This window comes from Microplitis mediator, chromosome 5 (genome assembly GCF_029852145.1).
Source record: "Microplitis mediator isolate UGA2020A chromosome 5, iyMicMedi2.1, whole genome shotgun sequence".
NCBI lineage: Eukaryota > Metazoa > Arthropoda > Insecta > Hymenoptera > Braconidae > Microplitis > Microplitis mediator.
In genome coordinates, this window is record NC_079973.1 from 5,089,455 (window position 1) to 5,115,136 (window position 25,682).

A 25,682-nucleotide genomic window follows, 5' to 3' on the forward strand; every position below is an offset into this window, starting at 1 on the left:
TAAGTGTTTTTAAATTTTTAAATAACTGTTTATTTATTAATGCTAATTAATTAATTGATTGATTAATTAATTAATTTAGTTATTTATTGATGGGGTTTAAATTAACTTTGCTTGGTTTTGGTTAGCATGGACCTCCAGGAGCTCCGTCACCAGGAGGTCAGTACGGGCTCGTTCCGCCACATAGAACTCAGAGCCCTCCGTTACCTCCGCCTGCTCATCATCATACTAATGCTTCTCAGGTACTTACAGAGCTTGATAATTTTTTTTAAATCTTAACTACGAATTCTAAATTCAAATTATTCGTAAGTTTTCGAATTATTCGTGATTTGTTGAGTCATTCAAATTTTTGGTAAGAAGTAAATAGAGTACAGACACGAATTTTTGAAAAAATTATTTTGAAAACTCAGCTCTCCATTAAATAAAAATTGAATATTTTAAAGTTGATCAGAATGTTTTTGATTCCAATCGAGTAATTTTTAAAAATGATTATGAAGTTAGAAGACAGGTAACAAGTTTTTGATTTTTTTTTCAATAAATCAATTACCGAAAAAAAAAAAAATATGCACATGTAGAAAATTTATAAAACTATAGGTGCAATTTTTTTAAAATATTTTTTTCTTTGAATTTATGGTTGAAAAAAAAAAAAAAAGTTATTAGATGTCGACTAATTATGATCCTGAAGTTGGCAGACAATTAAAAATTTACTGATTTTTTTTTTTTTCAACAAATTAATTACAAAAAAAAAAACTAAAAATATGCACATGTAGAAAATTGAAAAAGCTACAGGTGCAATTTTTTAAATATTTTTTTTTTTTTTTATAGTTGATCGTTTTTAAAAAAATTCAAAAATTATTAAACGTCGGCTAACTTCAGTATCATGGCTAATTGCGGTATTATTTTGAAAAGTTACAAATAATTCATAAACTTTTGAATATTTCTAAAATTGACGAATAATTCGAAAAGTTACAAATAATTCGAAAAGATGATTCTGAAGTTAGCAGACAATTAAGAATTTTCGAATTTTTTTTCAACAATTTAATTTAGAAAAAAAAAAAAAAAAAAAAAAAAGGACATGTAGAAAATTTTAAAAACTATAAGTGCAATTTTTAAAAAATATTTTTTTCTTTAAATTTATCATTTAAAAAAAAAAAAAAAAATTATTAGACGTCGACTAATTTTAGAATCATTCGAAAAGTTACAAATAATTAAAAAATTTTCAAATAATACGATTCGAACCCGATTCGCACCCCCAATAAATAATTATAATTATTTACTAATACAAAATATTATTTTTAGGGTGATGTTGTCAATCATTACGGTGGATTATCAAGAGCTGGTGAACTACCACCACCTTATATGCATCCTCTTCAGTACCAGTACTTGCGTGCCCAACAAGAGGCAGCATTAACAACACCACGAATAGCTTATCACGTACCCGATGCACGTTCACCTCATCTACCTTTGGACCCCAAGATGGAGGCAAGCGGTGAAGAGAGTCATAGTCCACCCTTGGAACTGATAAGAGCCACCAGGACCCCACATGACCGTACCACAGACAGTCCACAAGTGGCCCAAGTCTACATGATGCACGGTGTTCAGCGGCTACCAGCACCTCCGCAGTACAATACCACGAGTAATCCAGTTTTTGCTGGCGGACCAACAGGCGCTCGCGGTCCGTACTATGAACCACCACCGGCGCACATTCGCTCGCAGTATCCAATGGCTGCAAGTGAAGCTCCAGACCGTGCATTGACACCCGATCGACACAGAAAACATCAAGTAGCAACACCACCTCATGCTTCACAAGTTCCACCTCAAGCGGATTCACTTCTTATGCTTTTACGGCGATATCCTGTTATGTGGCAAGGTCTGCTTGCCTTGAAGAATGATCAAGCTGCTGTACAGATGCATTTTGTATTTGGTAATCCCAAAGTCGCCCAGGATAGTCTTCCATGTAACAGTGACAGATCAACTCCGCCGTTAAGAATCGCACAGAGAATGAGACTTGAACAGACACAAGTTGATGGAGTTGCAAGAAAGATGCAGGTTGGTATTTTTTTCATTTATTCGCAAAAAAAAAAAATTACTAGGGTATGAATAATTTTTTTTCTCTTCACTGATTAATTGGGGATTTTTTTAAAATTAATTTAAATTGCTGCAGTATTATTTTTATTTACTTTTTTTAAAAACCCTCGTTCTTGGAGCGGGCACTCTGGGATGACCTTAAAATCATCAGCTTTGTTTGTTAATTAATTAATTAATTCCTTATTAATTTGTTTATTTTTTTTCTTAATTATTTAGACGGACAATGAACATTGTATGCTACTGGCATTGCCTTGTGGTCGTGATCAAATGGACGTTCTTCAGCAAAGTAAAAATCTTCAGACTGGTTTTATAACTTATCTACAACAGAAGCAGGCCGCTGGTATTGTAAATATTGCGGCGCCGGGTTCACAACAGGTTAGTAAATAAAATAATTATTTTTCATGATACCAGCATCGAAACTTGAAGTTTCAGTGTCTCTACAGCCAGTCGAAAGAAGTTAATTTCAGTCCAATGCCGCGAATTAACGCGTAAATTGTGAATGTCTTCAGTCAATGGGCAGAAATAAACTTGTTCCGTCCCGAGGGAACAAACAAATAATGTCTCTGCCCACTGACTGAAGGCTTTCGCAATTTAAACTCTGATTCTTGTCATTTGTTGGTAGCACGACTTGTAGTTCGCGGATAAAATATCCGATAGACAAAATATCCCCGGACTAAATATCGAAGAGACAAAAATTCGTGACGAAATATCCTGTCGATAAATCTTATTCAGAAAAATATATTTTAAGTGAAAAAATAATTAATGGCTTTCGATAAACGGGTACCGTACCATTCCAAGCATATGTATTAATCTATTTTTAATATCACACACTCAGATTTTATGTGCAAATGTATTAAACATTTCTTATAAAAGGGTACCGTACTATTTATATGAAAAGTATTTTTATTATAAGATATTTTGTCGGGGATATTTTGTTTATCGGATAAAATGTATTCGGATATTTTGTCGCGGATATTTTGTCATCGGATAATAAGTGACGGTACCCATCTGTTTAATGCACAGAAAAAAAGGATTTCTTGGCGTAAGAAATATTTTTCATTATAAATTTAAGACTAAAATTTTCTTAGGACTAGAAAAAATTTATTGGCGCAATAATTTTTTTATCGCCTCAAAAAATTTTTTCTTGCTCCAATAAAATTTTTGTTTTCAATTTATAATGCAAAAAATTTATTGAGAAAAGTAAAAATTTTATTGGGGCGAGTAAAAATTTTTTGCGTCAAGAAATACTTTTTTCTGTGTACTAATTTCAGACCATTAATTTTATTTACGTAAATGACAGTTCTGACTGTGATTAAGTTTTATAAAAATTAGTGTCAATAATAAATAGTATTTATAGTTTCTGCTTAATTATAAATTTCAAATGACAATTTACGCTTACGCTAATAGTTGGTCTTAAATAAACTTGTTTCTGACTGGCTGCTGACACTGAAATTTTAAGTTCCAATGCAGATAATCATGAAAAATCTAGTGTGTAACTCAGGATGAAACACGATTTCACTGCGGGTGATGTCAGCCAACTTTACCCAGGTCTGAAATCCTTTTGTTTCATCCCTCGTCACACAATATACTATTTAATCTAAATAAACCTTAACAATTATAATAATAATTATATTCATTACTGTTTATTTAATTTTAGCCCGCATACGTAGTCCACATATTTCCATCATGTGACTTCGCGAACGAGAGCTTGGCCCGAATAGCACCGGATTTGCTGCATCGAGTAGCCGAGATTGCGCACTTGGTCATCGTAATAGCCACAGTTTGAGACAAAACTACAGATCAATCAACATGCGTGATCTTGATACATATTTATTAAATTTGTTAATCGTCATCAGCCGACACTATATCACTAAAAAATATTTTGTCGGCTCCAGACAATGCGTACCTCGTAATTGATTTATAATTGTAACGCGAGGCATGAAGCCTACGCCTGCAAATTATCACAATCATTGTGCGCTCAAGAAAAAAACCCGGATTTGACATTAAAAAAAAAAACAAATAACAATAATGAGACAATTAATTGCTCGCAATTACACCGTTGACAATCACACAAGAGAACTGGCTTAAGTTATCTAGGATTGTACATCAGATTGTAACTCCGAAAAAAACAAAAAAAACTAATTATTACCATAGGATGGACGGGGTTGTGACGCGGGGGAGGTTAGCACGGTGTAATTAATTAAATCCTTGCGTTCCTCTCCACAGTAATTTTTATATTTGGGCATAATCAGTCTCCCGAGATGTTAATTTTAAAAAAATATAAAAAAATAAAATGCCTGTTTGAAAATACGCGAGTTATGTTTGTGGGAACGACCGACTTCACTCTTGGTCTCTCCGACAACCTGACTCGGTAACCACACCCCCCTCCTACCCTATAAATAAAATAAATATTAATATTAATGATAATATTTTTACTCCGACATGTGACAGAGACAATTTTATTTAATTGTCTACCATAAGTTATCCGCACTTGTTCCTATGAACACAAAAGAAAAAAAAAACATTAAATAAAATACAATGTATACCTTCCTAATTGCACTATGCGGATTTTAGCAAAACTAAAAGTAAAATTAAAAATATAAATTATAATGATAAATTAATCAATATATAAACGAGTTTAATTTTTAAGGCTTAGACTATAAATATGTATAAATATAAGGAGCCAGCGAAGGCATGACTACTGTGATTTTAATTATTTAACGATATCTGCATAAAAAATGAAAACAAAAAATAATTAAAAAAAAAAAAAATAAAAAAAAAAGAACAGAAAAAAAGTGACCAGTTGAGGTCACGCGATATGTGATGTGTTTTTGTATAATAATAATTATAATAATTATTATCTTATTATACATATTATATATTATATATATATATAATATAAATATATAAATATGAATATGAATATGAATGTATTATATTAATTGTAACAATAGTTGCTGCCGCCGCCGAAGCCGCTGCCGCTGCTCCTGTCAAACTAGAAAGTGAAAATGATAATGTTAAAATTAGTTATTAAAAAATATTAAATAATAATTATAAAAAAAAAAAGTAAATAAATAATTAATAATTATAATAAAAATAAATTCCTATTTAAAATTAATGTAGACATTTAATGTGAAAATAATATTTTTTTTTTTAACGGATTACCTTTATAGGATTTAAATCTTTAGTGTAAAAAAATAAATTCCTTTAGCAGGATGTACCATATTGCGATTATAATTATAATTATAATTATTATTATTAAAACTTATTATTATAATTGATAATTATAATTATTCTTAGCTGTACATTATCAATTTATAATATTAATTACTATTAATTATAAATTCTTTATTCTTATTATTATAAGTTATTAATTAATTAATTAATTATTATTACTATTATTAATTATTGTTCATTAATTAAAAATTCATATTATTGCCTAATGCTATTGCTGCTGCAATTTAACACTACGCTCCTACCACTACTATGCTACAATTATAAAACTTCTTACCACTATAAAAAAATAATAATAATAATGATTAAAAAAAAATAATATTTCTAATACTACTATCAGCTACTACTCTACTATTCTTACCGCAATCGATTATTATTAATGTTATTACTCAAGCTCTTAGCTAGTTTACGTATCGATTTGCAAGAACAAAAAAAACAAACAAACAAAAACTATAATAATAGTAATGATAATAATAAATTATTATTTTTAAATAAAATATGTAATTAAAGGGCTAAAATTGTCATACTTTTAAGGTATGATCGATCTCAATGAGCATTGACGCCGCCCTAAATGTTTACTTCCACCCGCGTTAATTGAAAAAAAAAAATTATTATTTTATTTAATAGTGCGATTGCACTCTAATTTTTTTATTTTTATTATTTTTAAAACAACGCGTCATTTAAAAAGAGGGTTTGTAATTTTTTTAGACGAACGCAACCCGGAATTAATGAGAAAAAATTATGAGGGAATGTACCAGACATCAGACAAATTTTTAATTATTAGTAGGGACAAGATTGTTGCCTTATTTTTGAAATGAATAGTTCGAATGTTTGATATTACGGGGAAAATATCGGTCTTAGTAAAAAAGTTTTCGAACAAAAGTTGTAGGGAATTTAATTTTCTAAAAAAAATGTCTCTTATGATTTTCTTATACGATCAATATTTTCACCGTAATTCAAAAATTAAGATTCATAATGAATGATTCAAAATTTTTTTAATTATCAAAATCTTAATTTTGAAATTACGGCTTTTTTATCAGTCTTTAGAAAAAATTATGAGAGACATTTTTTTTAGAAAATTAAATTTCCTACAACTTTTGTTTGAAAACTTTTTTCATAGGACCAATATTTTCCCCGTAATATGAAAAATTTCACATCACTAATTATCAATTATGTTTAAATTAATGCAAAAATCCTGGCCCTAATTATTAGAGTAAATAATTAATGAACTAAAATTTTGAAAAAATGCGCATTTAAAAAATTTGAAAATTTACTAGTGGATTTTTTTAAATTTTACTTTTTTAATTATTTACTCTATTTATTTATAATTGGAAATTTGTCTGATGTCTGCTACATTCACACTCGTAAAAATTATTAATTATTAATTTAATGAAAATTAATAATTATGTTAATTAATATTACGATATTATGCTTCTGCGCGTAGGCGCACGCCTTTATAAATAAATTATTAATTATAATTTTTAATGAGCGATGGGCGGTATTGTAATTTATTATTTTTTCTTTTCAAATTTTTTTTTTGTTGACATTTTAATAATTTTTTATTTAAAAAAAAAAAAAAAAGCATTTATGTATAAAGATAATTAAGACTTGAGTGCGATTAGATATTTTTAATTGCAAACTGATTCTCCCGATTAATAAAAAATTTAATTATAAATGAGATTAAAAATTATAAATAATAAAATAAAAATAATGCTCTTACACTTTTTTATATAATTAAAATATTGATATAAATTTAAAAAATAAATATGTAAATTCATTTGTTGATTGCATTGAATATTTTCACGCTCGTAATTTAATATCGTGGTAAAAATTAACATACATTTTATACACGATTATTATTGTCTTATAAATGTTAATACAAGAATTATAAAAAATATATATATATATATAAAAATTTTCATATTTAATATACGAACTATCGGGAGTTCCAGTTGGACAATATCGAGATACTTAAATATATAAATAAAAGTTATTGAATATATAAGTAAATAAAAAAAATTAACGCGCTCATGTCTCCGTAGTTAACAAAATAAAAATAACAGAGACTAAAAAAATAATTATGTAGGGAAACGAGTTAATAAATTCCTAAATAAATAAATAAATAAATAATGTTTTATGACAATGGTAAGTGTAATTGATAGTCGAATGGTCATAAATATCCTGCCCATCCTTATATAAAAATATGAACAAATAAATAATAAATAAAAAAATAAAAAAAAAGTTAATTAAAATAAGGCAGCGCAGATACTCGTGGAGCGTATGCGTGTACAGTGTAAAAGATGCGTTGTTCATATGTACAGTATATAGAAGTAAAAAGTATATAATAATATTTAAGTATAAAATAATAATTAAAAAAAAATTATATGAAATAATGAAAAAAAATAATAACATATATTACAGTTAAATAAATATTAAAATAAGGATATCTGGTGAGGGGGCTCACACATGCTGTCCATCGAAAACTTATTTTCAAATTATTATTTTTAAAAGCTTAGATAACAAAAAAATATATAAGTTTTTATTTAAATTTTTCAGTTTAGTTTTATTTTATTTAAAATTTAAAATATTATTATTATTTGAATTAAAAACGCAGTGTGTGGATGCCCTCAGCCTTATCTATCTTGTATAATATCTGTGAATATTATGGTTTAATTTCGTCCTATCTTAGGCTACTGATATGCAAAAAATAAAATAAAAGTTTATGTTAATCACATGTACAGATATCACTTTTTTGTTTTGTGTTTTGCTGTAGTTATTGATAATTATATGGATATTAACGATAATAATAATGATTAAAAAATTATGTCTGTTGTTCATTTAAATATTTACCAAAAAATGAAATTTTTTTATTTTTTTTACAGTAATTACTTTTTTTCTATTTATAATTTTAATATATATTCATTTAATAAATGAATTATAAATAAACAATATCATTTTGTTTTATTATTTTTATACCAATAATTATTTCAATTCAATTCAAATAATTTGAAAAATTGGTATTTGATATAGAAATTTATTTTTTTAAGGACATTCTGACAGTGCCGCTACTTTTTTTAAATATTTAATGGCTGTCATAACCGTATTATGATTTTCTTAATTAATTAACAAAAAAATTGAAAAAAGGACAACGGAGTAGCAATTACGCCGAGGTATGAAATTTAAATAAAATTACTTAGTTGTCATCAATTAGGAATTAAACGCAATTTGTTACACAGAAAAAAAAGATTTCTTGGCGCAAAAAATTTTTACTCGTTTTCAGAAAATTTTTGTTTTTATTTCATGATTCAAAAGTTTTTTTACGCCACGAAATTCATTTTTTCTGTGTAAAAAAAATTTCAATAAAATCTTGATGTCAATTTTGTAATTCGAATTTTCAAATTTCGCGGACTAAAATTTATTTACCAAATTTCGTTTGACTTCTAACTGATGACATCTCTAAGTAATTTTTAAAAAATCTTACTGCCGTGATGACATTTTAAAATCATTGAATATTTTTAAAAAGTGGGGGGTAATGTCTGAAAATGTCCTCAAAGCCGTTCTTAGACAGTGCCTCCACTTTTTAAAAATTTTCAATGACAGCTGTCATCAGCGTATCAAAATTTTATCGATTCACTTAAAAAAATTACTTACAGTTGACATCAATTGGGAGTTAAACGAAAATTGTTAAATAAATTTCAGTAAAATCTTGATGTCAATTTTTCAATTCAAATTTTCAAGTTTTGTAGGCTCAAATTTATTTACCAAATTAAATATGATTCCTAATTAATTACAACTGTAAGTAATTTTTTTTCAAATCTACATCTCGTCAAAATCGCAACTCAGTTTTTTTTTAATTAATGCTCTAATTTTTTTCAATTAATTAAAAAAATTTTAATACTGTCGACAGTTAAAATTAATTGAATATTTCAAAAAAGTGGGGGGGGGGGGGGTTTGTCTGAGAATGTCTCTAATATAAAAATTATAAAAACAGTGATATTGATTTATGAAAACCCGTGCTGGGAATAAAATAAAGTTATTGCAGGATCCTCGTGTTTTGATATTATTAAAATATTACGAAATTTTTCGAGAATTTCAAGTAACTGAGATCGACGTATATTTTCAAGATACATTATTTCCTCTAGATGATGACGACCGTCGAAATAACCTTGCCCGCAGAGCTTGTCAAGCAGCATTATGTCTTCTGAGGAAATGGGAAAATTGTCTGATCGGTATTCGAATATCTCTTCGTCCTTTGGCATCGTGATTGATCTATCGATTCTCATCTCGGCAGATATTCCCTTGGGTGTATTATCGTAACTCCAGCTGCTGTCGTTCTCAGTAGCTCCGTTTGGACTCGAGCAATCTTGACTTCTCGTCTTCTGATAATGAAAAATATATTTAATAATTCACTGCTCTGTGCAGTAAATTCAATTTCGTTAAATCGATACTAAAATAAATTTTTCAATTAATGAAAATTTTACCATTACTGACTTTATTTTTTTTCAGACAATCGAGTCCAATTATTTTTTATTTTACAAAAAAATAATTTAAAATTTGACATTTTAATCAAAGTAAATAATTAATTTATTAAATAATTAACTAACCATTGGATCTCTTCCATCATCTGTTGGCATCAATTGTACATAAGTATGTAATTGTAACAACAATCGATTTTTTAATAACCAAATAATTATTTTAACTATCTGTTGTTGCTGCTGTGGTTGACCTAAAGGATTTATTTTTTCGCTTATCGACGTTGGTAATGAAAATTCACTCAAAATCTATAAAAAAAAAAAAAATTATTCCTAAAATTTTGAATTATTGATTTAAAATTTAAACACTCGGTTATAATTTTAAATATTAAAATTTTAATTGATATGAGATTAATTTTAAAAAAATTATTTTACAAATAACCAAAAATTTTTTAAATAAATGAATCATTAAAATTCTAAGGGGGATAGCCACTGTGAAATTTAAAAAAAAAATTTTTTTTTTATTATTAAATCAAAGTTTATACATTCAAAAATATGTATCTAGAGTTTTATATGAAAATTCCGAAAATTTTTCAAGTTATAGTCATTTTTGTGACAGCGCGTCAACTGACCGTTGTCGACTAAAAACTTTGAATGCGTTTTTCTCAAAACTACTTTTTTTGAACTGGTCGCATCTGTAATTTGCATAAATATCAACCGATTCGCAACTTTTTTTCCGTATTCGTCTATTCAGTAGCTAAAGTTGCACGTAGACAATTTTGAAAATTTTGATTTTTAAGATTTTTTAGGGCTGTTTGAATCAAAAAAAATGAGAAAAAATAACGAAAAAATTTTTAATATGTCGCTATTTTTTTTCAAAATCCTTTACGTGGAACGATAACTACATGCATACAGATTACAACGCGGTTTGGTTTTTTTGTTTCAGAAAATCCGTTTTTGAGTTAGAGATGAGACCGTGGTGGGGGAAATTCTTTTGGTGCTCCACAAAAATGCTTATAACTTTGTAACAACATGATATTTTTTAATAAAAATTTAGGAGAATTATCTTCAATGTATACTTTATAAAACAAAAAAAACCCGATCCCCAAATTTCTTTATTATCTCAGTCAAAAAATTCCCGAAAATCATCTATTTTTTCGATCCTCACATTGGCTATCCCTTAAATTGTAGAAAGTAAAAATATTTGAATTTTATAGTAAAAAAAAATTTTACTTGTAAAAGATTTAATTCAGGAAACTGATCAGTAAATGCTTCCATCAATTGATTAGAAATAACCGCGTCGGGTGAAATAACATAAACATTACTTTCACAAAGTGGGTAAATAACCGTTGCTTTGGCCCAGTAAACAAGATGACCAGTTAATTGAAAAATTTGGGCCAATGATAAATCAGTATCAGCAGCCAAAGTTTGAAGACTTTTCAACGGATTGTACATTTGAATCATACGTTTCAATGCAGGGGATGCATCTGTTGGTAGTGATTCTAATAAATCCACTGGCTCAATTAACAAAAGTAGGCCGTGGTACGGTCTTAGACTATTTAAACATCTGCAATAAAAACAATAAAAAAGTTCAATTATTTTGACCCGTCAATTGTTGTCTCTCGCGAAAAATAAATACAAATTTTGTACCTATCAATCATTTCAGGGTTCATGATGAAACCTTTTTTGTGTAGCTGATGTACTTTTTGAGGTAGACAAAAATTAACTAGTGTCCATTTATTGATCATTAAATTAACGATACCTGTATTGCAAAGACTATCGAATGCTGACTTTAAATCTTTAGCAAGTGAACTTTTTTTTAGTATCAATTCATACGGTGATTCTTCACCTTCACTCTCTTCTTCGGATCTATTTATTTTTATTTATGATAATTAGTTATGAATATTGTATAATTTAATTATAAATAACTTTTGTAATTTTCAAGGATAAAATAACTGTCATATAATGACTGTAAAATCAACAGTAAAATTTATACAAATATTTATATATTTTAGGGTGAGAATATAAAAAGGACCTATATATAGAGAAAAAAATTCTCCCATTGGGAAAAATTTTTAGCTCATTTTTAAAAGGTGTCGGTAGACATTTGAAATTTCCCATTTAAATAACATGCAAAAAAATTTTTTTGATTAAAAATATTATAACTTTTGAACCATGTGAGACAAAAATTCGGCTCTAGAATATTCTTGTATGGCATTAAATTTCTTTACACAAAGTCCTGGGAGTCGAATTTGTAAACTTGATATTTCGTATACTGATAGGCCATCAAAGTCTAGAGTAAAAAATTTTAATAAACAGTTAAATTCAAATTATGTTTGGTAAATTTGGCAGTAATACTCAGGTATTCATGTAGTGACTGTAACTCGCTTGTAATTATTAATTTTTTAATGATGAATTTAATTTTTAGGGTATTTACCGTTCAAATTGCATTTAATCATATATTGGACCTTTTTTTATACATGTACATTGATAATTATACTGAAATATCGATAATTAAACAAAAAATTTGGTGCGAATTTGTTAACACGAGTTATTCAGTTCGAGAGTTAACGAACAATAACGAGGGTTAACATCAGTTCGTAAAAGCAAAAATTAAAAAAATAAATATTCATGAGCCTGTAACTTTGTTGTTATTGATGATATGAAAAAATTGACATAAATTTTTTTATAGAATTTTAAACGTATTACAAATTTGCCATTTATCATTTTTGTCTAACTCTTACAGTTTAGCTAAAAAATGCAAAAAACCGGAAATTTGAATTTCAAAGCTATACAACAAATCAAACATTAGAGATAGAAATTCGACTCAATGAAATTTCTTGTACCAAATTTATTAATAAAAAAAAGTCCATTCATTCGTTTTTTTGAAAAATGACTTTTTTACAGTTTGCAGGACAAAAAAGTAACAAAAAACCACGTTTCCCATATTATTTAAACGGAAAAACTTAACATTCGATGAAGAACCCCTTAGAATTTGAATTTTGAGCTCCGCTTTTAACATGAGCTTTGTTGGGACATTTTATGAGATATTTTGGGGGTGAGAGCAAAAAAAAAATATCGTTTTTTGGCACACCCTAATGTATATAAATATATAAATATTATCGTTAAGAATAATCTCGAATACTGTCCCCTATTTATTTTCCAAAATAAAATGACTTTAAAAAGTCATAATCGTTTTTATATTTCAAGTTTAAAAAAAAAAAAAACTAAAATCGAACTTGACCATCAAAAATTATTTTAAAAAGAATTAACCCATTATCAGTTTTTGTTTAACTAAATTTATAAAACAAATTCCTACTAATAGATTTAACATTTTAAATTATAATTTAAAAAAAAAAAATTAAGACTGTATTTTTTCAGGCGCACGCGAGACTCATAACTGATAATAAATATTTAATTTATAATTATGATTTCTCTAGGTTATTTTATCCTCGGGTAATTAATAATTACGCGACATATATAAAATATGACCTTGTTGCTATTTCATCAAGAGTTGATACCATCACTTTTATTTCTTCAGTTAAAAATCCACATCTTTTTTCTTCATGTCTCAATGTTATACCTAATCTGAAAAAATAAATAAACTATTAATACTTTATGTTATTGTAGGATAATTAGCTTAGAATAAAAAATATTTAAATTTAAAATGACTCATGTTACGTAAACTCAAATCTGCGTCGGAATTTTTATTTAAATAAATAAAAAAATTGTAAGTATCTTTAAAAAAATACATACGACATCAAATGATCGTAATAAAAATTAAAAATAATAATAAACATTAATAATTAAAGTGTATAAATGATAGTGTAATTTAAAATAATTGTTTTGTTATTGATTAACAATTCAAATGAATTAAAGATTGACCTTTTGCTCAAGTCGTGGTAACACTTGACGACAGACTGATTGGCTTGGGCTTGTAACGCAAATACGACATTAAATAGCATTGATGAATTAACTTCTTTTCCTCTAGATGATGGTATTAATGTCGGATGACCAACGAAACGCACATTATTCAACTTTAATTCAAATTTCATTTCACACAGCTCGGGTTTAACAGCAAATAATGTCGACAATACTTCATCAGATAATCCAGATAAATTTCCATTTGTTATGTTTGATGTTGGACATGGTAATGACTGTAATTATTAATATCCTACTTAAATAAATTATTTATTTAAATATATCTTTACTAAAATTAATTCTAAAAGGACTTAGATTTTTGTGCGTCTTTTTGGTTCAGGAAACTAATACTAAAAAGGCTTATAATTTTTCTTCGGAGTTCTTTTTCAACAAATCAATTAAAAAAAAATGCACATGTAGAAAATTAAAAAAACTACAGGTGCAATTTGTTAAAATATTATTTTTTCTATAATTTCTTTTTGAAAAAAATTCAAAAATTATTAGACGGCGAAATTTATGTGGGAGTGTAGCAGACATGAGACAAATTAAAAATTATAAATAATTAAAAAAATACTATTTATAAAAAATGCACTTATTAATTTTTTAAATGCGCATTTTTAAAAAATTTTATTTTATCAATTATTTACTCTGTTTATTAATGCGTTTAAATTTGTCTGAGGTCTGCTACATTCACACTCATTTATATTTAGTATCATATCGTTTTGTAGGCTTATTTTATAACTAAAAATTGAAGAAAAAATTTGAAAGCCAAAAGAGCACATGACAAATTCTGCCCTTCGACTTTAAAATTTTTTTCTAATTTTCAGTTTTAGAAAGTCTACAATATGATTAGTAATAAAAAAGTATACTCCTTTTTGGATTTTTTTCAAACCGATAAATTGTAAAAAAATAAATATTTCAAAAAATTGCACTTATAGATTTTTTTATTTTCTACATGTGCATTTTTTTTTAATTGATTTGTTGAAAAAAAAGTTCAAAAATTCTTTGTCTGTTAACTTCAATAATTGTGAATGAAGCAAATGTATGACAATTTTAAAATTAAAAATAAATAAATTAATTAATTAAAAAAATTTTTGTACTGATTTTTTGTGATACTGAAGTGAGCCGACATTTAATAATTTTTGAATTTTTTAAAAAATGATAAATTATAAAGAAAAAAATATTTAAAAAATTGTACCTGTAGATTTTTTAATTTTCTACATGTGCATATTTTTAGTTTTCATTTTTTTGTAATTGATCTATTGAAAAAAAAAATCCAAAAATTACTAATTGTCTGCTAACTTCAGGATCATGATTTTTCAATTATTCAAATACGTATTTTTTAATTTTTAATCTACTTACATATTATTTATTCATTCAAAAATTTAAAATTGCCAACTGTCAGCTACATTTACACACACTTCAGACTCATCTCTGGCTTTGAGCTTAGTGACTAAACCCTAAGACGTATAAAAATATGTCCTTGTGAAATTAATGACAGAATACAATGATTATAAATTATACTAACCTGCAATGAATCCTCAGCTATTATTAATGAATAAGGATTTTTTCTTTTTGTACATTGATTCGAATCTCTTTTATGATTATCCATATTCGGATATCGAAATAACATTCTGTCACCTTTACTATCTCTTTTTACCAGAATAATACTCAATGGATTTATCTCCATATTTACTATCATTTATATTTAAATTATAAATTCAAACCTCAGACTTGACATTTTTAAAATTAACTGCATTCTTTTTTTTGACAGTTCAAAATTTCATTTTTTAAATTCAAAACTTCATGGTTAATTAAATATATTATTAATTAATAATACTTTTATCACATTATTTAAAAATATAACCTCATTTAAATATCACAATATACATTTAATTAAACAATTATTAAAATTTCAAATTAACAATAACACAATTAACCTCAAAAACAATGAAAACAAATTTTAAAAATAAAAAACAAATGCACTGTCGATCTAAAAATAAAAAATACAAATAAAACTATAAATTATTATGCACGACATGAATTGTCACGTTGAGAATTCAAAGCAGTATAAAAATACTCAAATAATTTATCGTCCAGGTTAGGCTAGACTAAAGAATTAGCGTCACTCTATCATCTTCTTTTCACTTTCTCCATCTCTCTCATCTTTTATTTCTTTTTCATAAAAAAAAATATAAACTTTTCATACATAACAACTTTGACAGAGATAAAAAACTTTAAATTTTAAATCCCACCTTTATATCATTAGCCATAATAATAAACGAATAAATACATACAAATGTCATATGTCCATATTTACCACATTGTTTAAATGTATACATATATGTCTACAAAATCACATATTATACACATATATGTTATATATTTATGCGTGCATATATAAACACACACGAGCTTACAATCAAAAGTGAGACAGAAAAAAAATATGAAAATAAAAAAAAAGCGGGAAAGAGAGAGAGGTTTAAATTGCGCGCGCAGGTGGCGCGATGTCGGTGCGTCAGAATATCAGTGACTTCTGTCTCGCCCGGGAGAGAGAAACGTCGTCCTCGACGGTTGTCGTTCCTCTTGTTGGCTGTAATTACTACTACGATGGTAATCGTGTATTACATTCAATACAAACCGGGTACTCCATGCTATCGTTTGTAATTTACGCAAAACGCCCTCACAAATACCCGGTGCGTTTTATAATATAGACAATTATTTATAATTTAAATAACCTTTCACTTAATATATTAATTTTATTATTATTATTATTATTGCTAATTAAATATCTATACGCAGGTACACGCACTTGACAACGTCTTGTATATTTTAAAAATTTAAATGTTAAATTAGACAGTTGCCGATTATTTATCGTAATATTTAAATATAAATAAATATCTACTGGTTAAATAAATAAATAAATAATAATAAAATTTAAAAAGTGTAACGTGGGTGTGAAGTGCGAGGGCGGGTTATGGAGCTTTATCCATATCGCGTGTATTTACTTTTATCTTCATTTATTTTATCATCTTTTATTGTCGGAACGTCAAGAGCATCTGATGGAATCCCTACTGATTGTAAGTTTATTTAATTATTATTTAATAATAATAAATTATATTTTTAATTCATCATTTTTATTATTTTCACTCTTAATTTTTATAAACAACGCACGTACTTACATGACATTAAAACTATTGAGTAATTCGCTAATTACATAACAGAAATCCTATTTTTAAAAATTATTTATTTCATTATTTTTTTCTCAAAAATAATTATTTAGATTTTTATTTACATTTAAAAATATTAAAAAAATAATTTTTAAATACATGCCCATAAAAAAAATGAATTTTTTTAAATTGGCCAATGTCTCGGCCTTGTTCTTGTTCTTGTTCGTATTCTTTTTCTTTATTGTATATACATATATATTTTTTCTTTCAATACATTCTCAGGATCATTGTCATGAGCACAAGGGTGACAATCCAATCTCCAATATGTTTTTACATATATATATATATATATATTTTAACGTCCCCTTACCCGTTGCGAGGGTGGAATAGCTTTAGTTTACTTTTTATTTTCTCCCATTATTTTTTTCTCGAGTTTTATGTTCTGTGGGTTCCTACATCCCCTGAGTTTTTATTTGAATTAAATAAAAATTTATTTCAATAATTCCAGGAAGTACTACAATGCATACAAGTACCAAGTACACAATGTCTTTGACAATTTACAAAAGCTCTATACAGAGATTACATCTGGATTTTTAGTTACTTTATTAAATTCTTCACGTTTATACTTTATATATATTTTTAAAATATATTCAATAGAGCAATCGACTTTGTTTTGTACAAAGGTGCGCTTGTTTTTTGTTTATATACGAGGTATTTTCTGTGCGCATGTTACATACTTTTTTTACTATCAACTATGGATAGATATTATGATGTAGATATATTAATATATATGTATATATATGGTTATATTTTATATCTATGTACAAGCGTTAAGGCAAAAGATGAAGTTAATACGCTTTTTATATATTTTTTTTGTACGATGAAAGCCAGATAGTGCAAAATGAAAGAGAATGGATGGAGTAAAAAAATATAAAATAAAGCATGGGATGAGCAAAGTGCTATCTCGGTACAATCTTTATTCGTCGATGAAAAGTTAAGCTTTAAAGTTATGTTTTATATTGCACAGTACATATATATATGAAACTGTGTCATTTGACAGCAAGTTTTTTTATACCCGCGGTCAAAAATCATTTATTTAGATTGTTAACATTCAAATTTTTTTCCCGCTTAAATTTTTAAATTACTTTAGGAATTTTAAATAGTGTAACGAAATTACGGGGTTTAAAAAAAGAGTTTGTAGAACAAATAAGGAATTCAAAATTTAATCTAGGCATTTAAACAATAATTTTGATATATTTTTTTAAGCTAATAATTTCACGCTCTACATCACAATACGGAATTTAAACGATCGATGAAACTGAAAAATATTTTTAAAGTGTAAAAAATAATAATAACTGAGGTTAAATTATTTTTTTTATACTTTTAGTAAAAAGTTCAAATTCGGCGCGAAATTTTTAAATTTTAGGGGAGTAGAAATTTTTTTTGTTAATGACAGCAAACAAAAAATAATTTGGTACAAAATGACAATCTAATATAATGACGCTGAGTAGCCGACATTTGAAAATTTTAGTGTTTTTAAATACCAAGTTAATTACCATTAGAAAAATTTTTAGACTGGAAACAATTTTCGGAGTAAACGCAGATTAAATCCGGAGTGAATGCGGATTTATTTGATTCCCTCAGATTGAAATTCACTCCGAAGGGGAGTTTATTTTAATATTAAAACTCTAAATCGGAGTAAATTCCAATTTAAATAAAATCCAGATCACCACTGAACAAAAACTCCGAATTTACTCCGTATGCGGAGTAATTTTTTTTAAAAACTCCGAAACTTTAGTGACGGAGTAAATTTCGATTAAAATAAAAAATATACACACGATAATTTTTAAAAAATGATCCTGAAGTTAACAGACAATTAGTAATTTTCGGATTTTTTTTTTCAAAAAATCAATTATAAAAAAACAAAAACTAAAAATATGCACTTGTAGAAAATTTTAAAAACTACCGTACCTGAAGATCGGAACGTTTTTCGTACAACGAAAATGAAAAAAATTTGTGTACTTTGACTTAAGAATAAATGAGGTAGGCTGCAATTTTCGGCTGACGTCCAAAACATTTCAGAAATTTAGATCCAGTAGATTTTTTACTTTTCATTTCGATTTTTTCATTTTCGTTAAGCGAAAAACGTTCCGATCTTCAGGTTCCTAAAAACTACAGGTGCAATTTTTTCAAATATTTTTTTTTTTTAGTTTATCGTCTAAAAAAACATCCAAAAATTATTAGACGTTTGCTAACTCCAGTATCATTTCAAAAATTCTCCACACGCGCGCATTTTTTTTTAATTTTTACCTGTCAGTATTTACTTTGTTCATTAAAAATGAGTAAATTTTTTTAATGACTGCTACTTTGTATATATACATATATATATTTATGTAGATGTAAAAACTAATGACAAAAAAATTTAAACGCAACAAACTCTTTTACGTGTTAGATATAATTTCACAGAAAACGTATACATGACGTTTGAGTTGTTAAGTAGACGGTAATAAAAGCCGGTTCTTTTTTAGAGGAAAACTAATTGGTGATAATTTGTGTGTAAACACTCGTCATCTAAACCAATTAGAAGACCGTGGAAAAAATATATAGACGTGATAAAGTCTTGATGTAATTTTTAAAAAGTATTTATCTGATGAAAAAGAAAAATAAACAAATATATCTACACATATATTTATATATGTAGTGTTAATTGTATATAAATATGTAGATATACTTTTTCGGTGACGATATTATCGAGATAATTAATAGTTAATTAAATATAACTGTTGAATTATTAAAGAGATAGTTTTAGAAATAAAAAAATGTGAGATAAAATCGATAATTGAACTCTGGGTTAAAAATTCATCGCTACATGGCTTCGTTATTAGCTTTTATTAAAGTCGAATTATTTTTAATAAAAGGATGAGTAAGGGACGGGATTTATTTGAAATTTATATTAATTAATATTCATTTAGGAATTTTTAATATTACAATTTTTTTCATTGAATTAAGTATTCAATTTATCCTACATTTTATTTTTTATCGGATTTGTTTATTTTCGTATTTTACTGACGGGCTTTTAAAATTTATGTTTGTAGAATAATTTTGTTTGACAACATTTTGATTAAAAAATTTTTTAAAATAATAATTCTATAAAGCGACAGGTTTTTTATTAAAAATAAAAAAGTAAAATTATTGTAAATAAAACAAAACAATTTAAATTAAAAATAAATTTTATCGTGAGTTGTTTTAAATTATTGAATAGAGTGCAAGTGCTGTAGTTGGACGTTTTAATTTTTTTAAAAATCAAATCGCGGGATGGCAATTGTGGAAAAGTTAACAAAGAAAAAAAAATCCCGTAAAACGCTGCTGTCAATCACAAAAAGCACGATTTTAATTGAGATAAAATATTTTTTTTCTGGTATAAAATGTCAGTTAATGCCATTTTATTTTTAAATGTTTATATAGTAAAATGTCATGAAAATGAAAAAAAATCTCACATGCTAATTTAATTAAAAGTTTATTACTTTGTTTTTATTTTTCCATAAAATTAATTAGTTTAAAAGGATGTAATATAGAAAGAAGTTGTTGTTAAAATGCCAAAAGGACGATAAAAAAATTTTTTTTTTTTCATTACTGCACTTGTAGGCGTAATTGGAAAAATGTATATGCCTTTTTGAATTAATAACGGCTTGAAAAATATTAATTAATTACATACCCTCCCTGTACACAGTTCATGAACTAAATAAATTATGAAAAAAAATCTAAAAAAATGGTTGATATTAAAAGTCAGACCCAGCACCTCACTGTCTTTGAGATCAATCAGCTCAAGTAGATTCGCGGGTCAAAAAAGTAACTTGATTTTGACTTGCTTTTTAGTTAATTAACTTGATTTTGGCTACACATACTTTTTTTTAACTTCAATATGACTCTTTAATTTAAAAATTCGAGTCATATATTTAATACATATATATATATATTTTGAACTTATACATCTATATATTTAAAAAAAAAAGGAGAGGTTGTTAGATCTCACTGCTAAATAATATTAAAAGAATAATAGTCCCCTCAAATAGACCTGATAAATGGAAACAGGTCTAGCCAGGTCTGATTTTTTGAGGTAAGTTTCGGAACATGATTAAAAACATACACCAAAAAATCAAGGTAAAATTTCAATTAGACAGGTGAAAAAAAAAAAATATAACACTTTTAATTAGCGTTTTATCGAAGAATTAAATAAATTTCGGCAAAAAAGTGCTGTATAAAAGTTGTAGAGAAAAAATATAGAAAATTATGAGTACCCTCAGCTTTGTTGTACACAGGGAGTAAAGGTAACAGAGCACCTCAAAGTTTAAATGGAAAGAATCATACGTAAAAGGCTTCTTGCTATCAGTAAGTCTGATCTAAATCTCTTAAGGGTAAAGAAACATGTAGATTTCTTTATAGTCTCCCAAAAAATTAAATTTTTTTAATTTTCCATTCATATAAGTGCAACAAAAAATTACCGTGATGACGATATTTTATTTGTTGTCAAATCCAAGTCAAACCCAAGTCAAGTTTGACTTGGGTTTGACTTGAATAACTTAGATTTAAGTCAACTAAATAAAATCCAACACAACGTGACTTTAAATTGACTTAGTTGGTGTAAATCGGTACTAAATAATAAAACTTAGTCAAAAGAAAGTCAACCAAATGTGTTTTCATATCGTAAAGTATGATTTTTATTTATTAAAAAAAGAACAAACTTATCTTGCTTTATTTTCAATTTTTTAAATTTCGCCAAAATCAAATTATTTTTTTGACCCGCGTTATTAAAAATTTTATTAGTAATTTCGAACTTCTGCACAGAAAAAACGTTATCTTGAGTCAAGAAAATATTTTTGAAGACGTTTTCAGGAACCAAGTCAAGATTTTCTTGAGTCAAAAGAATTTGTCTTGGTCAGAAGAGATTTTTACTTTATCTGAGAAAATTCAGGTTTTCAAAAAAATTTTCTTGAATAAAGAATATTTACTTTCAGCCGAGAAGTTTTTTTTCTGGGGGATTTTTTTTTCTATTTTTATTTCTTGAAAACTACATTGAAAAAAATTAACTTCTGGAAAAACCAAATTTTCTTAAAGTAGATCAATAATAGTATATTGTGTGACAAGGGATGAAACAAGACTAGGGTGAGGTTGGCTGCCCGAGCCACAGGCGAGGGCTGACATCACCCTAGTCGGAAATCGTGTTTTATCCTGAGTCTCGCACTATATTTTTCATGATGACCTGCATTGGAACTTCAAGATTCAGTGTCAGCAGCCATTAAGAAACATGTTAATTTCAAGCCGATGATGCGGAGAACTGTTAGAGAATGACAAATGTGTGATTTACAGTCACTTATTGAATAATAAATAAGACAAAAATATTATTTTCACTAATTTTTTATTAATTTTATTTGGTTAATTAAAACTGTTACTTAAAAAATGAAATGAGAAAACTAAAGTGACAAGTAAACAAATGAGAGTAATAAGGCTGCAAATGAACATTAAATATAACTGACACCGGGCAGAGACAATTGTGTTTTTTCCCAAGGGATGAAACACGCATGTTTCTGCTCGCTGTATGAAGGTATTTTTGAATTACGGATTCGCTAGCAGTTGTTTGTAGCATCGGCTTGAACTTAGCTTGTTTCGACCGGCTGTAGAGACACTAAAACTTCACGTTTCGATGCTGGTATCATGAAAAAATTATTACATTATTAATTGCAAATTTTAATTGAAGAATAATTTTCTTGACAGAAGAAAATCGAAATTTATTTACGGTACTCCAAAAGAAAAAGCTCAGCATAATTCGAGCTAAGCTTAGATTTCTTCCATTAAAAAAATGATTTTGAATAAAACCTTCAAATTTTTGTACTAAAAATATATTAGACTGAAAATTTCCAATAGCATAATTTCCTGTAAGAAGAAAATACAACATTTCTAAAAGTTACTTTTTTTCTCAGTGTACTTGTCTGGGTCACTTTTAAATACAATAAGATTTAAATTTTGATAGACGTTTTCAATTCTTACAAAACGTTTTTTAGTCAATTGATTCATTCTGAAGATATCGTACGACAAAAAAAACATCGACAAATGTCAAAAATAACTTCACTTTTCATAGCGCGAAGTTTGAAACTTAATATTTAATTTATATTTTAAATTTAGTTTTCATCGGAATACTCCAGTTTTATAATGATAAGTTACAGAAGTTTATGATTTAATTATTTCTTTTTATTCATATTTTTTATGACTCAGAAATCGATAATTAATTTTACACCGAGTAATATGAGCATTAGCTGTTTAAATCGAACGTGGCTAGACACCGATTGATTTTTTATTGGAATACATTAAAGTAAGCAAACATCAAGCGACTGAAATCACTTTACTTGACACTTAATATTTTTTTTCTTCAAACATTCGCACATAAATAATATTATAATTAATTTTTGAAAACTACACGTGTATATAAAATAAAAAAACTCATTATTTAAATTTCATGACAATAAATTCATTGTTATCTTAGATTTGATGGACGGCTTCTTTGATGAGGGTTAGCTTAACTATTTACTTATGGTTACCGAGATCAAACATGTCAATAACTTATGTAATGCTTCTCAAGTACCATAAGGGCATGCGTAATTAATATGCCCTTATCTCGCTCTTAACACGGAAATGAATTTAAAATAAAAATTAAGTTTAAAAAAACTTAAAATAATTAATAAAAATAATTTGAATAAAACCCCTATACCCGCTCAGTAGCATTAGTCGCTCACTTTAACTGTTTAATGCGTTTTTTATAATTTTTAGAAAAAAAAATTACAACTAAAAAAAATTATTATTGATAAATAATTATTTGTGAATCTAAATATATCAAAATATGATGTATCAAATTACTTTATAATAGATTATAAATTTGAATTAAGTGACTGTTTTCAAAATCGCGCTCAACCGGGAATTTTTTACTTCGACGTTCATTCAAATTTTTTAAGAATTGTTATAACTAGATCTTATTAAATATATTTTTAAAATTCATGAAATTTTATATTATGGAAGAATAAAGTAGTATAATTAATAAATTCTGTTCCAAACCAATAAACTTATCATAGTTTAATTGATATTGTCTTTGAGCGACTAGAGGGCCATGTGTTGATCGAGAAATGGTACATCACAACTTTTAGTGAGCAACTATGGGTTCACTCAAGGACCTTATTTTAAAAATTAATAAGAATTAATTATCAACATTATTCTTCAAACTTAAATTTTGTTCTAATACTTATAACTACAAAAAATAACTATAAAAAAAATCGGTCTATCGGTTGACCCTGCGGGCAAACCCTAAAACTTCCCGCTGTTTTTGAGCTTCTTGAGCTCAAAATCATTGTTGTGAATACATACTTTTGTATGCAATTCTTTTCGAAAAAAACCGTTTTTTAGCATTTCTTTCTCCCACGATATCTCACGACCGAATTGACCGATTTTGATGGTTAAGGCGGCAATCGACGTATTTTATTGAGTTCTAGAGCCGATTCGATTTTGAAGTCGATCGTTTAAGTCGTTTCTGAGAAATCAATAAAAAACAAAAAAATTTTTTCGTAATAGGCCAAAATTTTCGAGCCTATACTCCATCAAATGATCTGAAATTCTCAGGAAAGTTGATGGCCAACAAGATCTTTCGATTGCCGCCTTAACCATTCAAATCGGTTGATGAGTTAAAAAGTTATAAAGAGTTTACACACACACACACAAAATATATTTTTCATTTTATTTAATCATTTATATCGAGTGATTTAATCTCATTCCAATGAAAAGTGCGCGGGTATAGAGGCTTTTACCTTATAAATAGCAAAAAATGTAGAATTAATTAAAAATAACAATAGCATTTTTTTTAAAAAACTGCTATACAAATTTTTTTTTTTCGTCATTATATATTCACTTTGTATGTAACATATACAAGAGAATAATGAACGTAATTTGCTAGGCTTAAATATTTATAAATGTTTAAATAAAGTTTATTTTACTGATGAACACATTAATCAACCATGAGTTGGTTCATAAATGAACTGAATATATAATATATGGTAATATTTAACAATATATACATAAATATAAAAGTTACCTTTGTATTTTAGGGTGTAGTATTGTAACTTGCCGGTATATATTTGTACCAAATTATCAGAACAAGGGAATATTGGTTCGTATATATATATATATATATATATATATATATATATATATATATATATATATTTACCACATATATATAGTTTCATTTTACAATACACTAATTTTCAATCCATTTATAAATTCTATTTACCAACGAGCTTTGTCTCTTTTTTTTATTTTATTATTATTATTATTTTTTTTTTCAAATCAATGAATGATTGAAATCGAATACAGTATTGTTGTACAGAATAATTTATTTTTACCCTCGATAAATAATTAATGTAATACGTCAGGAATACGTCCATCGGACATTTGAGATTTAAAAATTAAATTAATACTGCGGGTATAGTACGTATACGTATGTAATAAATAAATTAACTTAACATGATAGCGTACTTATATATAATAGTATTATACACTCGTAGAATAATAAATGATATATTTATAATATAATATGAATATCTATATATTTGTGTGCGATATTATGCTAAATAATTTAAAGAGCTTGGAAAGTGCAAATTTGATGGATTTTCTGTTTTTTTATATTTTTATTTTATTTATTTATTAAAAAAAAAAAAAAGAAAAAAGTGATAGAATAAATTCGCGCTTGGGGAAAAGCTGA

The 25,682-nt window shown here is 26.7% G+C and overlaps 3 protein-coding genes across 13 annotated transcripts in view; 2 read left to right on the plus strand and 1 right to left on the minus strand.

Moving 5' to 3' along the window:
- Positions 1-7,397, plus strand: part of LOC130667427 (protein split ends-like) — a 94,161-nt gene extending 86,764 nt beyond the window's left edge. For all 4 annotated transcript variants that reach the window (XM_057468988.1, XM_057468990.1, XM_057468991.1 and 1 more), the window contains exons 7-10: positions 126-239; positions 1,297-2,046; positions 2,302-2,460; positions 3,743-7,397. In XM_057468988.1, coding sequence (XP_057324971.1) covers positions 126-239; positions 1,297-2,046; positions 2,302-2,460; positions 3,743-3,871 — 1,152 coding nt within the window. In that variant the 3' untranslated portion in view covers positions 3,872-7,397. The remainder of the gene's footprint in view (positions 1-125; positions 240-1,296; positions 2,047-2,301; positions 2,461-3,742) is intronic.
- LOC130667430 (GATOR complex protein NPRL3) lies at positions 7,391-16,109 on the minus strand. 4 transcript variants are annotated; one of them, XM_057468999.1, is made up of 8 exons: positions 15,241-15,379; positions 15,075-15,172; positions 13,677-13,948; positions 13,284-13,379; positions 11,442-11,660; positions 11,025-11,358; positions 9,924-10,100; positions 7,391-9,698 (listed from the first exon to the last, which is right to left on the minus strand). In XM_057468999.1, exons 3-8 carry the CDS (start codon positions 13,844-13,846, stop codon positions 9,321-9,323), a joined length of 1,374 nt encoding a protein of 457 aa, XP_057324982.1. In that variant the 5' UTR covers positions 13,847-13,948; positions 15,075-15,172; positions 15,241-15,379; the 3' UTR covers positions 7,391-9,320. The 4 variants fall into 4 exon arrangements, with proteins under 4 accessions (XP_057324982.1, XP_057324981.1, XP_057324983.1 ...); XM_057468998.1 differs by lacking the exon at positions 15,075-15,172 and having other exon boundaries at positions 15,241-16,109; XM_057469000.1 differs by lacking the exon at positions 15,075-15,172 and having other exon boundaries at positions 13,677-13,965; positions 15,241-15,378.
- Positions 16,110-16,243: 134 nt separating this feature from the next.
- Positions 16,244-25,682, plus strand: part of LOC130667428 (low-density lipoprotein receptor-like) — a 44,735-nt gene continuing 35,296 nt past the window's right edge. For 3 of the 5 annotated variants that reach the window (XM_057468993.1, XM_057468992.1, XM_057468996.1), the window contains exon 1: positions 16,245-16,792. In XM_057468993.1, coding sequence (XP_057324976.1) covers positions 16,690-16,792 — 103 coding nt within the window. In that variant the 5' untranslated portion in view covers positions 16,245-16,689. Of the gene's footprint in view, positions 16,793-25,682 lie in introns of all 5 variants that reach the window. The other 2 variants (XM_057468994.1, XM_057468995.1) reach the window with 2 other exon arrangements.